At 40.0% G+C, this 17,585-nt stretch overlaps 1 protein-coding gene across 1 annotated transcript; it reads right to left on the bottom strand.

Annotated features, from left to right (window-relative positions):
• Positions 1-7,788: 7,788 nt before the first annotated feature.
• LOC120746519 lies at positions 7,789-9,317 on the bottom strand. The gene is made up of 4 exons (XM_040051948.1): positions 9,162-9,317; positions 9,022-9,084; positions 8,877-8,939; positions 7,789-8,741 (listed from the first exon to the last, which is right to left on the bottom strand). The coding sequence occupies exons 1-4, from the start codon at positions 9,227-9,229 to the stop codon at positions 8,141-8,143; spliced, it is 795 nt and encodes a 264-aa protein (XP_039907882.1). The 5' UTR covers positions 9,230-9,317; the 3' UTR covers positions 7,789-8,140.
• Positions 9,318-17,585: the final 8,268 nt, after the last annotated feature.

The following is a 17,585-nucleotide window of genomic DNA, read 5'->3' as shown; positions in this document are numbered from 1 at the left end:
GGGTATATCGTTACCAGCACGCAGTATGGGGCTGGACTGGGAGGCTTGTTCCGCAGCTTGTTTAGATTTGCAGTACCGCTGTTTAAAAAAGGAGTCAGTATAGTCAAACCCCACCTAAAAACTGCCGCGTCAGGCATAGTGTCTGATGTCGTATCCAACATAACCAAACCCGCAACCACTAAGCAGGATGGTAACGGAGTGTATGTGTATACGCCCAATACTTCAAAGACCCCACCCACAGGACACACTATGTCTAACAAGTGTAAAACCACAAAACCCGCCAGGAGACCCAGCAAAACCATTGCGCGGAGTGAAAAAGACCCAGAGCCAGTCGTTCAAAAACTACAGCGTTTGACATATTCTAAATGGCGCTGTTACACAGCCAGTCTGGAGAATGTGTAAAAACAGAGCTGGACCTGTTTACCGTTCCATACACACAGACTAGCATTGAGAAAAGTATGTTTATTGAAATACCTCCAGTGTCTGCAATCACTGACGGAGGCCCGATCGAGTTTTACATCTCATCGTCTGGAGAAGATTACCTGGATCTAAACGACACATATATCTATACGCGTGTAAGAATCACAAACGCCGATGGCACAAACTTGACTAGGGACGCAAATGTAGGATTTGTTAATTATCCTGGATGTTCTCACAAGTCGATGTTAATTTGGGAGACAGACTCATTAGCCAATCATCCAACACGTATCCATACAGAGGTGTGATAGAATGTCTTATCAATTATAATAAGGACACTTTAGACACACAGTTTAGCACCGGGTTATTCTGTAAGGATACAGCATCGCACATGAATGAGACATCTATAGAAGGGGACAACCAGGGCCTGGTGACCAGAGGCAGATATACAGCGAATAGCAGCATTGTTGAATTTATATCGCCTGTACATGCAGACCTGTTTTTTCAAGAAAAACTATTACTTAATGGAATCGACCTGTCGCTGAAATTTGTGCGCTCTAAAGACGAATTTGCTCTCATGACAGTGGATGACAATGCGCACAGATTTAAAATTGTCTCAGCCAGTCTGTTTGTCAAAAAAGTAAGCGTCTCACCAAGACACAAGTCTGACGCAAGGCATATTTATACCTAAATTTGTCATCATAAGCGTCTCACCAAGCGTCAGACTTGCACACAGCAAGGCATTGCATCATGCAAATGCAAAATACACTATAGACAGAGTATCTTTAAAGACTTTCTCCATACCTGCTGGGGCAAGAATGATAACTAATGACAATTTATTTATACCTAAATTTGTCATCATTGCATTCATTGATAACGAAGCTTACACAGGCAGCCTCACCTGTAATCCATTTAATTTCAAAATCTGTGATATAGAATTAATTTCTTTATATGCTGATGGTCAGGCTTATCCTGCTAAACTGTTCCAGCCAAATTTCCAGAGAAAACAGTATACCAGAGAATTCTATCAGCTGATACAAACCGCTGGAAGACATTTAAAAGGACAGACCACTTGCCATAACTGGTGACGACTTTGGTAGCGGGTAAACTTTATTCTGTTTCAATCTGGAAGCTGACAAAGGACATTCAGGCAATGTATCGTTAATTAAAACTGGGAACGTGAGGCTTGAAACCCATTTCAGAAACCCACTACCCCGCACAATGAACATCTTGTGCTATTCCGTATTTGATTCAGTCATTGAAATAGCTAACATGAGACAGATGCTCTTGGATTACTATTGAGACAACAAACACTGTCATGAACACTATAAAAACTATACAACTATCAGCCGTGATGGGCAGGATTATCAATAAAAACACATTTTCTAGGCGTGTTAGCCATGCGATCAGCTACCCATTGCACAGCTTCAAAGACTCCAGGCTATGGCTATTGTAAACACTCATTCTACAATGCCCGGGGAACACTGGCTTGCTGTTTATATTTCGAGAGACAGACGCAGTTATTTTTTGATAGTTTTGGAAACTCACTAGACAGTTTTCCCCCAGCGATAAAGATGTTTCTTCTAAAAAAACTGTTCCACTATTTTATATTCAGGAAAGTGCAGAACGACTTCTCCATCACATGCGGTCAACATTGTGTATTTTTTTTATTTATTTATTTTTTTTATTTCATATACAAAATGGTGTATCTTATTCACATATGCTTCTCATGTATTCTACTAATTTAACTTGTAACGATGCTATGGTGTGTCGCTTTGTCAACAACATAGAACCTGTGGCAGTATGCAGCGATTATGTGTGCGCGCAACGTGGATACTGATATGTACTAGTGGCTATAATAAAAGACAATATGAGAGCATGATTTAATCGAGTCAATGGTATTTATTATCAAAAATTGTCGCATATATTATACAGTCACATCATACATGCTTCAAGAGTAATAAAGAAATCAAACATGCATTAATAATAACAGAAAAAAATATATTTAACATTGATAAAAGAAAACAAACATTAACCTGTAATAAAAGAAAACAATCTAGCCGCAGCAGTTAGTGAAAACAAATTACAGTAGAAAAACAACAATCACTCAATATTTTTGGCAGAAAAAAAAAAAAAACATTACAGCTGTGATAAGATGGATAGTCTGAATTCAAAAATCCAACCACTCAACAGGACCACCCTTTAATTAATTTTTTTTTATTCTTTATTTTTTCTTTAAATGTACTATCACGCAGTGGGACTGACAAGGGTCAATCAGTGTGTGACCTTCTTTATACAAGGCAATGGTCTTATGTATGCTGATAACGGTATGTTTAAATCTGAAACAGCCTTTAAAAACTCTGTCCAGCCTATAGATCTGTGTGTGGTTGTGACGGCTTTAATCAGGTCATAAATGTGCAAACCCGGGATGGTGCGTTTATCAACAACAATTTCGCCTTTCTCATTGTAAGAAATCAAGTCCGGCGAATGGTTCAGAGCTGATAGAATGTGTTCTTCATTCCTCCTACTCCTTTTTGGTATGTGTGTCAAAACATCCTCTGCAATAAAATCCTTCACCCCAACATCACCATAAACAGGAGGGGTGTCCGCAGGAGGGACTTGCACATCTGTGTTAAACTGTTCCGGTAGTGATAAAGACAATACACTCTTTTAACGGGCCCCTTGTCTCACAAGTGTTAGGTATCTTTGGAGAATATCGCCATATTTTTTAGCTTTCTCATACACATCTATGTCTGATTCATGTAACACATGAAGCATCTCCTTGTCCAAGTCATTCTGAGCCTGCTGTCTGATGTTGCCTGTGTACTGTTGCGGTTGCTTCAAGAAGTCCAGCTGATGTTGAGGAACCAAAAACATCTTTTGCACATGTTCCATTTTCACCTGTTTGCTATCAGACTGGTTATAAAAGGGATTGCAGCCCCTAATAAGGGTAGTAAAAACCCTCCAGATTGGTTGATTGTCTTTCTCTTTTTCAAAGTTTTTATCTTTTTGTCAGCAATCAGTCTGATTAGAGATTTTTTTCTTTTTTAGCTGTTTGTACTGCTGATTGGTCAGTGGAATGTTACCTTGCAATACGTTTAAGGCTATCTCACACGATGCATTGATGAAATCCAAGTTTGCATTGCTAATAATAACTCTGCGTAGAGCCGGTGGAGACTTGTATATCAACTCCAACAGAGACAGATTCCTTTCACCTCTTCACCGTTTTTTGTTCTGAGTCTTAAATAGTCTGGGGTATTGGCTTTATAGTCTATTAAAATATACCCGTATGTTGTGGGTGTGGCATCATTAAACGCTTCTCTAAAATATTTAGTATTACCAGGAAACATTTGTCTACCTAAAAGCATGATTTGATATTTATCTCTAGGATTGTTAAACAGTATTAGGTAGTTAGTGTTCAAGGAAATAGTTCTGGATATTCCTTGAATAAACAAATTCTGAACCAGATATATACACAACTCAAATTCCTATGATGCACATACTTTGTGAACACATTTTGTACTTCTAAATTGTTAGCAGCATTGTTCATTACATTGTCTATAATTAACAAATTGTTCTTGTCTGTAGGCAGAAGGGTGTCATCAGCCAGAGATTCGGGTATACCGTTAACAAAGTTTATGGCTCTTATCTTAAGTAGCTGGTTGGTATATATACACACAATGTTATCAGTGCTGTGTGAAATAATCCTGGAAGCATTTTCAATGACATTTTTGACAAAAAAATAAAAATAAAAAAAAAATAATAAAAAAAAATTGTTGCCGCAGTTACTGGGACTGCTGACCACCATGCTGAACAGGTGCTGCAACCTGGCATCAAACCCATGATCTAATTTAAAATCCATAAGGTTGTGTAGTATAGTCTGGGAGCACACGGCACTTGTTGTAGACAACCTTAAGCTTCTTCACAACGGTTTCATTCTTCAAATGAAGCTTCTTTTTATCACGTTTGATATAATCAGACACAGCCACTAAGCGTGCGTCTGATTGGCTACAACTTGTGGACTAAACCTTTCAAGGATTTGTGGGTGACAACTTTGGAGTTTAGTGCGTTCAGTGTTACACCTTTACAGTTGACCTGGGTCTTGCCCAGCGATGTGTGATACGCATAGCATTTTGGCCCACTGGAAACAAATTATATTATGTGATCCTCCACACCTCCCTTTCCAGAGTCTAATTCGCTGGTGAGATCCCCCCCCAGTCATTCAGTCGCCAGGGCGTGCTGTGAAAATGACGCTGTCTGTATCACAATACAAACACACGCTGCTGCAAGTTATCTAACAAATCATACAGCATGAGTCTGGCGTGTCTTGAAGTCTTCATGGCCCCCACAAGGACATTAACGTTCTTCATGCAGGATGCTCTACCATCAGCGTGGCGCCACTTCACCATGGCTACGTCATCAGAGATGAAACAAAACTGCGGCACGTCGTACTGGTCGCTGAACATTAGCTGAACTTTTTGCTGTTCGTCAAGTGTTTTCACATGTTCTGGATACCTTGAGGCCTCCTGTTTAAGTTTTAGAAAAGCTTTCACATAGTCTTTAAACAATGTGTCAGTCTTGTTGGGGAAGTGCCGCACCTCATCAATAGAAACAATCCAGTATCCTTTCTCAACAGCTTTTTCAAGCTCAAATGAGACCCACTGTTCCCGCATGCTGTGTGCTGGTTCTGGTCTTCAGCGCACATGCTGCAGAGCGGAAACATCAGTTTACCGTGGCACCTGTAGGGAAGGACTGTGTGAAAAAGACCTCTTGGAGGCAGTACTGTGCATTTAACAAAACTGAAATAATTTTCTAGCCTGTCAAAGTTGGTGTAAATGATTTGAGGGTGTCCTACAGGATAATCTTTTTTAGATTGCACTGTGGGATAGAGACTGGTGAAGTCGTAGTAAAATATTTTTTCATCACATGCAACCTTGTGGTACAGTTTTAGAGTATTTGTGCGACCGCATCTCGGGGATTCAGACATTCCGGCTTTCTGTATGTGTGCATGAAAACCGCAACCTCAGGGTCTGTCTGCTTCAAGGCAGCCCATTCGCATTCCCACATCACGACATTCAACGCTCAACTGTGTTGTGATCTCGGTACATCCACTTTGTCACAAAACATACGATGCAGCAGTCCATAGGATGCTTTGCTGACAGGATTAGCTTCACTCTCGGGGTAGCATTTAACACAGCCATGGTGAAAACATCCTGCAAATTCACAAGCCGTGTTACTTGTGGGGTCAAAGCCGTCCACAAAATACGGCCCAACCCTCTGTTCGCCTCCTCTGAGAGCATGTTTTATCACTGTGTTGGTAGTGTGGGACAGCCATTCAATAGAGACGTTTGAAAAAGTCTTATTCTGCTCAACGTATGCACCATCATACGTGAGAGCAAGCGCGTCTCTAGGCAGAAACAGTGTTTTATACACACCCATACTGAATGCAGCCAGGGTGGTATACGTGAATGGATCAACTTGTGTACAACCCAGTAGAGTGTCACGATATATGGTGCATGCTTTACGCAAGACATCAACATCGCTAACAGAGCAGCGTCTGAGTTCAGCCTGAAAATCAAAGGGGTTCTGTGAGGCGGTCTGGTACCATTCCATGAAACTTACCTGACTTACCTTACCACTTTCAGACATGCGCTCATAGCCATAGAAGGATGGGGCTGGGTACGGACCAACATAATACTCATTATCCCTCGTGTTGAATCTGTGTGGGAAATGGCCCTTCTGCAGGTCATGAAAACCTAAAGCAGAGGGTATTTTGGCAAGACCCATGGGCAAAAAGCTGAACGAATCAATCCACTGCTGGTCATAGTCCCTGTCATGCATCAAAATCACACGCCTCCCTCTCATTGTGACGGTAGGTGTTATGCCCTGCTTGACAAAGTACTCCAGAAGTATTTAGTTATCAAAGCCAGATGCATTATGTGCTATGAATGTATACCCACAAAACCTCGGGCGTCTGTAATGCTGCACAAACGCCTCCACACATTTTAATGTATTATATGTGAACTTGTTACCCTTGAGATCAGACACACACAAAGTTGGCCTCATGTCTGCCGTTGTGATACCGTGTCTCAAAATCATATAAAATATATTCATCACAAGGGTTCTGTTGTTCAACAGGCTGTATGAAACACTGATGCTCAGGGTCCCCGGCTAATTTAGGCTCGCGTCAGTGCTCACATTTAGGCTGGACACATCTGTGTGGTGATTTCTTTGATTCTTTATATGTGACACCACAACTCATGCAATGCTTCATATTGTCACATGGGACCATGTTGTGTTTTATTTCTGGTAATTTGTGTTGTTGGTAACAGTGTTGTGATTTGCAGATGTGGTTACAGTCACTGCATTTCACGGTGGGACCGCTGTGGTGGTGACAGAGTGTGAAACATATGTTGCATCTATATTTACAGCTGTGATAGAGCCGTGCTTCCTATGTGTTGTAACAGAAATTACACACATAGGATGCCCCGAGAAAACCTGATGGCTTTTCAATCAGGTGATAATGTTCATTGTGCAGGTACATCATTACAGTGTTTGGGTTTGGCTCATGTGCGAAAAAAAAACAACTATGCAGACGTTTACGCCCTGCTGCGTGATAGATAGATTACTATCTTAATGTTTAGGTGTTTCAAATTTGCCGACATCTGAGAATGACACTGGCGGTAGTGCATAGACCTACTTGAGCATTTAACTGTTTAGCAGTAGCAAGTTTTTCATGCTCAGGGGATGTTGGGTTTAATGAATGTGCTATGCAAAGGGAGAAGCACAAATTGTGTGTGTTGTTTGGTGTGTACAAATGTTTACCCTTCTTTGAGAGAATCTCATCATAAGGGATGTTTGCCAGTTTTAAGCGAGCACCACCGCTACTGTTTTGCGCAACTGTGACAATAAACTGATTCATCATCACCGATAGATTCGTCATTACTTTGCATAACTTGAGCTATTTCGTCGAGAAACAGATCAGGGTCAGCTTGAACATCAGAAGCCAACGAGGGCCCTCGCAGGACCACATTTAGAACACAGCCCTGCTGAGATCCAGCCACAGCTCTATCACATTGGCTAAGCATCTTCTAACTCTTTCTGGCACTTGTTCTGGATCATCAAGACTTATATCCCTAAAATCAAGGCGCTCACTCAAGTCTCGGGCGTTGAAATTAGGTATCTCTCTAATGCTAAGTTGACTGCCAGACCCAAACTGAACAATGGGCTCGACTACTGCAGCACCTCTTTGTGAATGGTTAACACTTAAGGAATTTCCATTGTTTGAGGGGTTGTGTGGTGATGCGTCAGCAGCAGCTGCAGCAGCACCCAGATACGCATGTACGCTAGGTGCACACCCCCGATCAGATGTGACAGAAGCCTCAGTAATAAGACAGTCAGCAGTAGCCTGAGTAACAACAGTCCCTGCAGCAGCAGCAGACGTGGCAACAGGCAAATCCGGATGTGAATCGATTGCATGATCAGCAGCATCAATATAAACAGCATCAGGTTCAGAAGGAATTGGGCAAGGACGTGCGTTAGACACAAGACTGTCTGCTACAGCGACACTACTAAGTCTTGCATGCAAAATTTCGCATTTGTTTATTATTTGCGCAGCCCATTGGTCAAAAGCCTCAAAGTCAAACCATTTAGCTCGAGTGGAGGTACCAAAATTGTGTTTGAATAATTTACGGAGTGGGTTCATGGTGTGGATTTTTAAAACTCAGCGATTTGAAAATCTGCTACTAATGAGATCTAATAAACCCCAGGTATTGTGTATTGCCTGGGTGATACCAGTTAGAGCACCTGCTATTTCTTGCAAGTCCCCCTGTGCTGCTTCTTGTTGTTGGTTGACTTTAGCTGCTATTTCTTGCAGGTCCCTCTGTACTGCTTGTTGATTTTGGCGAGCATCAATCAAAGATAGTATATCGTTTTTTGAAGCAGAGTGACTCTGTTCAGAAGTAGAGGTGCTTGCAGCATTTAAGTATGCGTCGTATGCCTGTGATATTTGAGAGTCTGTTATGCAGCCTTCTTCAAAACCTATGTCTGAATCACTGTTGTTTCTGAGACATTCTGGCGTGATGGGTATGTCAACTATATTGAAATCTGATAGACTGTACTCAAAAACATCGCTGAAATCACAAGGCAGGCACTCACTCGGGGGTATGTACGGGCTGGTGATGAAGAATGGCTCTGAGTCTCCTCTGTTGCACAAAGCTTGTGGTTTTTCTTGTTGTTGTTCTGGGAGTTGAATATCACGTAAATATTCCAAAAGCATCAAGGGGTCTTCATGGTCCACCTCATGGGAAGGGGTTGTGTGATTGCTGTGGAGATAGACGTGTGTTAAAAACATTATAAATATATATGCATATACAAACACACACACACACACACACACACTGTATCATTTCAAAAACTGTTATGCTTGGGTCTTTTGATTTATTTATGACTATACTCACACTTTGGTCTGTGTTATTCCAGATGGTCCCGGTTCTCGACACGCACTGTATTCTGTCCCAGGCCTGGTGTATTAGAACATTTGTAATTATTTAAACTTTTTTCCTTTAAATTGGTTGACATGTATACTGAGACTTGTATACATACCTAACGTAAGTTTTGGTCTTATCGCCCCCGCTTCTGTAGGTTTTTCTGGACAGCTTATTGACCCTGTGCCCGGGGGAAAAGCACAGTTACTACACGGTTTAAACAAAACATATTTAAAACGTGTGTAACACTGTATATACCTTGTGTTTTTTAGAGGTGTAGTTTGACCTATACAGGCCTGTGATCCTCTAGAATGAGACAGAAACATACATTTTAAAAGTTACTATATGAGAAACAGGTAAGATTGTTTCTAAAACAATGAGACATAGTAGAAATAAACTGTTTTGTGTGAGCGGGTGACTATTTAAAAAAAAAAAAAGGAAGAAGAAGAAACACAGACCTTGTGTGTGTGATACGTATGCTGTCCCGTTGTGACAAGCTCCTAAAAATCAGGCTTTTGTTTTAGAAAAGAAAACAGATTGAATATCCTATGATATGCTATGATATAAATGTAAAAATACAATAATAATAATAATATTGTTTTACTTACCATATATGAAGTCCATGTTAAAAAAAAAAAAAGAGAGAGAACACTGTTAGCTTTGCTGACCGTCCTGCTGAACAAAGTGTTGTGCTCACGAGGGCTGTTGTGTAGTAGTGAGGAAAAATACAGTGTGTCTGATTAGGGTGTTTTTATATAGGTGGGACTGGTTTCAGTTGACCTCTGAGATGTGGAGATAAAAGAGTGGATGTAAAGAAAAAAAGGTGGAAAAACCTTTGGAGGTTCAGTTGGACATGGTTTCAGTTGACCTCTGACATGGTGAGATAAAGGAGCAGTTTGCAATGAAAAAGGTGTAAACTATGGAGGTACAGTTGGGATGTGTGTGCTGGGATGCTCTTGATAAGGAAGCCTCTTTTAATGTTTTCTGACTTGTTTTGCTGACCTTTGGGGTGTGACAAAGTGGAGGAGCAGTTGTAATGCTCTCCATTTGTCCCATATGTGTTTGCCTTTTTTTTTGCACATTGTACACATTATTCTGTTTCTATGTATTTGCTATGATTTGCTATTTGTCAAGTAACATTGTTTCACTCACTATCCTGGGTTTGTTTGTGTAAGCGTTTTGTTGCCAGCAAATCAAACATTCTGCAAATTAAGGCAAATACTCAGTTACATGTTTCTTTATATTTTATTATGTTAAAGATTAAGTCATTTGTTCATACTTACTTTGTTTGTCTCTTCAGTCTTCATGAGGGTCAGGTGTGGGGAAACGCCCGCCTGGCATTTCCTCATTTTAAAGTCCTGATGATGTCACATATGACATCAGCAGGTCAAACCAAGTGGAGGGGTTTCTTTTTCCATAGAGATGCTTCCTGTTGTTGGTGTTAAGGTTTAAAGGGATTTGTTGAATGTTTTTCCTTTCGTTAATACTGCCATTTAGTTGTGTAAATGTGCATATTAGAAGTGTGTAGAGGTTTTGTGTTTTTAGATCATCTGTGTAGAGTTTTAGATCCCTCAGTTTGAGTGAGTGGTACTGGCTGGGCAATTGGAGGGAAATTGATGGGCCCTATTTAAAGCCAGTCTCTACCAGATTCAAGAGAAAGGAGAGGTGAGCGTCACGGGGGGTGTCATCCTACCTGTAACCCCCTATGTGTAGTTGAGTCTTACTGTTACAGATTGTGGCTACTAGATAATTGTAGGGGGTTGATACAGTGCTAGTGTGGCTAGGTATGAATATGTGGTTTTAGATGTATCACAAGAAAAGTTTATTTCTAAAGGAATACATGTTGTTTGTGGTGCTCTGTTTAAAAACTATTAGCCTCTGAGTCTTTCAGAGCGCTAAAGAAAGTGAAATGCTCCTAAACTAGTTACATTAAATCATCTATGTCTAAATAACAGCGCTGAGACCTATACAATCCTTAAAAACAGTTTAATTAAAACACATAATGGTTTCATTAAATAAAACGCAATTAAACACTTATGAACTCACATGACCCCTGAACTCACATGCACGTGCAAAGCCAGTACACACGTACATGCACTCACATGGACGCGCGGGGTGGAGGGGCAAAAAAATATTACTACTCACCTCACTACTTGTGGGCCTCAACAGCAGTAGAGCTTGCTGCAGCTAGCGACGGGGTGGGCCTGTGGGCCTTCGAAAGTGCATCTTAGTTTGTTGTTTTCTTTGTTGTTGTGACCATTTTCCTTTTTTGACTTATTGATGAAGCGTTGTTGCAGTCTCTTTGTGTTAAGATTATTTCAAATAAAACCTTAATATGAGCTAAACACCTCTGTTTGGTTTCCTCTTCATTTTTTCCTGTTTGTTATTGCTCCCCACACCTACATCTGTCCTCTCTGTCCAAAATGTGAACATTGGCATCCTCGAAAGAGTGTCCTTTATCCTTAAGATGCAGATGGACAGCTGAGTCTTGTCCTGTGGAGCCACTTCACAAGCGCATGGCACAACACAGAAGAGCCACCTCCACAGGACAAGACTCAGCAGTCCATCTGCATCTTAAGGACAAAGGTCACTCTTTCGAGGATGCCAATGTTCACATTTTGGACAGAGAGGACAGATGGTTTGAAAGAGGAAAAGAAGCCATTTACGTCCACTGTGAGCGACCATCTTTGAACAGAGGCGGTGGTTTACGACACCAACTGTCTGCCATCTATAATCCAGTTTTGAGTTCCCTCCCCAGACGCCTTAACGCCCACTCACATCCTGGGCCATCTGACCTCAGGAATTCGCATGATAAGGTGGGGCCAGGTTTCACAATGAACTCACCCGAAACTCTGACTGATTGGGACCCACACCCAGTTTCACACCTTGGCTCAGGCGATTAGAGGATCATCAGGGGGTCCTTTTGTCCCTCTGTGGGGGGTTACTCCCACTAGGTTTATATCTGGGACTCTCCACCATTTGACCTTAGAACTGAAGAAGCTTCTCGGATGAGAGGTGAAACGTCTTCAAGCAACTTAAAGAAGTCCAGACGCTTTTCTTTGCAAGCTCCTTTGACTACGATGACCTGGATGACTGAGAACCTTCACAGACAATATAAAGAAGTCCAATTTCAACAGCACATCTCAATTTACATAATAAATGTGTAAAATTACATAAAAAATTCTGGTAGATCACCCCATATGAAAAAGATATATATAAATCTTATAAAGTTTGTATCTGTCTTGTGTGAAACTTGTATGAAAAGCATATAAGAGTGAAAACAGATATAAGATCCCTTGAAAAGTTATATAATGAAACTTGTATGTTTTGGATACTTACTAAAACAATGTATGAAAGTAATGAGAAAGTGGCCACTTTCATGAGTAATCACATATACGTTTTTACTATTTCCTTTCCATATGGGACTGTCCAGACTGTACCTTATTTACAAAACATAGTTTTTGTGGCTTTAAAAAAAAAAAAGGGGGGGGGGGGGGGGGGTAAATTGTCAATTTAATACTTAACTCTTTTGGTGTAGAATGAATGGCTGTGGGTGAGGTCTTTATCAGAAAGAAAAGCTATAAAATTCTTTAAAAAAATATTAAAAGTCCAGAAATGTATTCCTTCCTTCATATTTTCCAAAGCTGTTCAGACTGTGACATTGGATTCTTTTGCTGGGCCAATTCTGGCCTGCTGGCTATTTGTTTGAGACTACTGGTATGAGTGATATAACTGTTTTTCAAGTTATTTAAGTAAATGAATTAAAAGCTTGGGTTAATGACATATCTAATTTCACCTGTTAAAGAATCAGACGCAGGAACCAACACAAAGATGCCTTCAGCAGGAATCTGCCAGCCTATAGCAGAGGATCCCTTCTATTCTACGATACAGTTGGTAAGACTGTGGGCTGTGATGCCTGATGTGCTGCATTCAGACAATAAGCAATGTGTGATTAAGATTGATGGATTTGGGTTTGATAATATAGATGCTCCCATGTAATTACATGCCAGTGGATTATCTATAGTTTCTCATCTCATGAGCTATACTCACTCCCAAGCTTTTGTGTTAGATAATGCTGACATAAAATGCTGATATAATGTGTAGTATTAAACAATGATTTTACTACATAAACTAAGAAAAACTAATATCTTGCATCAAAAAGGCCACCTGAAGCTCAATGTGTGATATGCAGTAAAACACACTGTTTCCTTATTTTAAAATATTGTTCATTTAGAATAATGTTTTTTTATACTGTACTTTTTAATGTCTTACAGGTTGCAGACAGGGCTGACTGAAAAAGATAAGTTTCAGTCAGCCCTGATAAGTGCTAGTTTATATTTTGTTGCAATTTGTGTATTTAATCATCTGCTTTGAGTTGCACTTGCTTTGCCTTTTTACACATATATGAATGTTGCTACAAGAAAAAAAGCTCCTGCAGCTTTAAAATGGACTCAGCGTGGTCAACCGGTACTCTGTTACTTGTTTTCCAAAGCAGATGAACCATATTTGTGGTCAGCAGTGAAATAAACCTGCAAAGTTGTAAACTGAGCATGTATCTGACCGAAATGTGGTCCAAAAGCAAAAGTAAGAAGCTGAGTGAGCTCTGGTGACATTATGATAGTAAAAAACAGGATATTATTTAGTTGTTCTGATGTGGTGCTCAGCTCCTCTGTGCTTGGCTTCAGTGAGGCACAGTTAGTTGTATTTTGAGAGACTACATGAAGGCAATAAATGCTCATTTCAGCATAATTTCCACCTCTAATTCCCTGTGTTTCAGAACATTTGACAAAGTCATCCTTGTCTTTTCGGTGGGTTTAATTAAGAACCAATTTTTTTCCCCATTTTATGCTATAAACATTATGCGTATTTGTATATTTGTAACAACATCAAATCAGGGTTAAAGAGACAAAGCAAAATCTTTTTCTCTCTTTAACTCACTAGAGGACTTTAACTCAATAGAGGCATCTGACTCTCCTATTACATAGCAGCATCTTGAAGTGATCTTACATCTAGTTAAACGATTTAACTACAAGATATGTTATTTAAATATAGACAAGTGGTATACACAGAAAGGTCAGACAGGTCAATTTATTTAATATTAATTTCTAGTATCAGCTGATGTTTGCTGGAGCCACAGCTGTAAAGCTGCTGGTCATGATATCGGTTTGGATATGTGGTGAGAGGTAAACATGAAGATGAAACCAGGAGATGTCCTTACTGGATCATCAGAGCTGTGATGGAGAAACAGGTTTACCTTTTAGGTGACATGAATGAGTTGAAGGGAAGTTATGAACTGTTTCTGAGAGACAAATAACACCAGGATCCTTTTTTATGTAGCTGACAGCTGGTAACTGTGCAGGGGCAGGGTCTAGCAAAGTGTTGCGAGGAGACCAGGTAGGGCATTAACAGGGAGAGGGGGGCACAAACAAATACTTCCTTATTCTCATTTAAAATGTCTCGCTTTTAATAAATAATTATCCGAATCTTACAACCAAAGTTTTTATCTGATGTAAAATGTATAGAAATCCTACATATACCAACAAGACTGTACATCACTGTCACATCAGTGTTTGTTTTCATTCAAAGGCTTTATGGCTTCTCCTATAATACCTGGTGGGCTGGTATCTAATCTAAATGGCCAGGCCAATTTTTTGTCCCAGTTCGGGCACGCAGTGAATTAATCTGAGAAGGTGCATTAAAAAAAAATGGCTGAGCCAGCCGTGCCCATCGCAAATTAGTTCACAAAGACACATTAGTTGTGTCACTTCTTAACGACGGTATCTTAGCTAACAACCCCAACTACCACATTCAACTTGTAATTGGCTAAAAATAACTTAGCCTACATGTGAGAGGGAAATTGCTTGCTGGCAGTTTTTTCAAGCGATGTTGAAATTTCCACATTCCGACACTTCAAATGCTTCAGGAGCTGTGAGCTCAGCGCAGCATCTGATCAAACCAGAAAGCTTTAATGAGCAGCTGGATTTGTTTCGCATTAACTGGCTGGACATCGAAATGCAGCTGATTGAACTAAAAAGCTTGACTCTGTGGGGGTCAGAGTTTACAGAACTACGAACGCAGCTGTGCGTGTTCATGGAGCTTGCATTTTCACCTGCTGGACATCACTACCTGACAAGGTTAACTGTCTTCAGAACATTGCAGAGGCCTTATTGACAGTATTTGGCTCTACATATCTGTGTGAGCAGGTTTTCTCTCACACGAAGAGAGTCCTCAGGTAGCCGTCTGAATGCTGGACACTCAGAGACCTGTGTCTCTGAGTGGGAGATCAGAGATCACATTAACATGTGTATCTCTGTATTAACAAACATCCCATATTGGCCCAGTCTATTTTTCTTATCATTGTCATTATCATTGTTCAAAATAGCTGATAAGTACTAACTGCGAACAAATATAATTCTATAAAGTTGTTCTATATAGTGTGTAACTGTTCATACAGAGCGTTATTAAATTTATTGCCAATGCAATCATATGGCACACTGACTTCTGAGAAAATTTTAGATGGCACTCATCATCAGAAAGGTTGCCAACCCCTGATCTAGAGACTCATTAAATCTGCATACAAAACTATGAAACTGTGACTATGTGTCTTTGGGCCTATGGCAAAGTTTTATCTATTGCCGCTTTCATTTTCCAGCTCAAACTGTCCTCTACAGTAAAGATTAGCCTTGAGGTGTCATAAAAAAAAATATGGTGCAATGTCCGTTTTTCAGATTTTGTACAGGGCAGAGGTCATATCATACTGGATGCTCTGTGAGTGTTTTTTATGTTTGCATGAGTAATGCATGTTACTCATTTTACCAATGCATGAAAACACTGTTTACACTGCAAGTCAAAATTTTGGACACTTTCACATTTCTCTTCTTTATTTTTAATAGTTTCTACATTGTAGATACAAACAAAAGATACCAAACATATTATGGCATGCAGAGGAATCTTAACAAAGATGCTCCACAAAGAGGTTAAGCTTGCTGTTTGACCCCGAGCTGGTAGGGTAGGTGGAGCTCTTTAATAAAAACCTGCTGGTGCTACGAGGGTCAATAACAGCATAACAGAACTCACTTATGTACTTATGTACTGCATTCTTTCTATAAAACAATAACTGTCAGTGAATTTGTACCGCAGTATAAACACAACATTCAAGATAACAGTTAAAAGTAACGTAACCATAAACAATAAAACAAGAACATCTAAACAGCAGCACATATCCCAACGCATGATGGGAGAGAATGAGCTGCTCCCCCAACATGCCACAATATTAAGCTAGATATATATAGATAGATAGATATATATATATATATATATAGATATAGAATTATGTAGTGCAGAAAAAATTATACATTACTCTAAATATGTCTTATAATATAGCTTCCTCAAAGTAGTCACTGTTTGCTTTGTTGACTGCGCTGCAAACCTTTGGCCTTCCCTCAATGAGCTTCATGATGTAGTCACCTGAAATGGTTTTGCTTCACTGGTGTGCTTTGTCAGAGTTCATTTGTGTAATTTCTTGCCTTCTTCACGGGGTTGGGACCATCAGTTGTTTTTTTGTAGAAGTCAGGTTGGTAAACAGCTTACAGGTAGAATTCATATTATGGCAAGAACCAATCAGCTAAGTAAAGGGAAATGACAGTCCATCATTACTTTAAGAACTGACAGTCAGGCAGTCCATTAAATCGCTAAAATTTTGAATGTGTCCCCAAGTGCAGTCGTAAAAACCATCAAGCGCCATAACGAAACTGGCGCACATGAGGACCGTCCCAGGGAAGGAAGACTAAGAGTCACCTCTGCTTCTGAGGATAAATTAATTTGAGTCACCAGCCTCAGAAATCGCAAGTTGACAGCACCTCAGATTAGAGCCCAGATAAATGCCACACATAGTTACAGTAGTAGACACATCTCTACATTAACTGTTCAGAGCAAACTGTGTGAAACAGCCTTTTATGGTCAAATTGAGGCTCAAAAACAATACTAAGGAAAAGCAACAGGCAGAAGAAATTTGTTTGGGCTAAGAAACGCAATTAGACCAGTGGAAATCTGTGCTTTGGTCTGATGAGTCCAAATCTGAGATCTTTGGTTTCACCTGTCTTTGTAAATTAACAGGTTACAGGACATTTCTACTCTACTTGAGCTTTCAAAGCATGTTTTCCATTGAGAGTTGTTAACATACTGCATCACAGTATGGTACGGCATCTGCACCAAGGCAGATGGAGCGAGGCTTTAGAGAGAGCAGCGGTAACAAATTTACGTGCAATAACCCAGACTGTAAATGAATAACTCTATTTTTTTCAGATTGTATATTTGTATATTTGATCTTTTTTGAATACTTTTCGTATTTTTTTGTATATGTACATAGTGCTACAGAACTGTGCACCTCACCCCCTTCATTTTCCCAATGTACACTATCTCACTGTGACAATACAATGCATTATATTCTATTCTATACAGCATACCTCATTTAGTGCTTGCTATCCAACATTCAGACATTAATACTCAAATGAATGCAATTAAGACCAATTTGGATTAGTGTCTTGTTAGAATAGTTGGCATGCAGACTGGAACAGCCAGGGATCTCACTAACCCGTCAATTAGCAGATAACCTGCTCTATCTCCTGAGCTACAGCCACCAGTTATGGTATTTATGGTATTCCCTAATCTGTTCTAAAGAGC

Source organism: Simochromis diagramma, unplaced genomic scaffold (assembly GCF_900408965.1).
Source record: "Simochromis diagramma unplaced genomic scaffold, fSimDia1.1 OVJJ01000672.1, whole genome shotgun sequence".
Lineage (NCBI taxonomy): Eukaryota > Metazoa > Chordata > Actinopteri > Cichliformes > Cichlidae > Simochromis > Simochromis diagramma.
This window is presented reverse-complemented; position numbering and strand designations above follow the sequence as displayed.

Excerpts from the sequence above, each read along its gene's own strand:
- LOC120746519 (XM_040051948.1), bottom strand. The coding sequence starts at position 9,229 with ATGTTTCTGTCTCATTCTAGAGGATCACAGGCCTGTATAGGTCAAACT. Across the intron at positions 9,085-9,161 it reads ACACCTCTAAAAAACACAAG|GGTCAATAAGCTGTCCAGAA; the intron begins GTATATACAGTG and ends CCCCGGGCACAG. Across the intron at positions 8,940-9,021 it reads AAGACCAAAACTTACGTTAG|GCCTGGGACAGAATACAGTG; the intron begins GTATGTATACAA and ends CTAATACACCAG.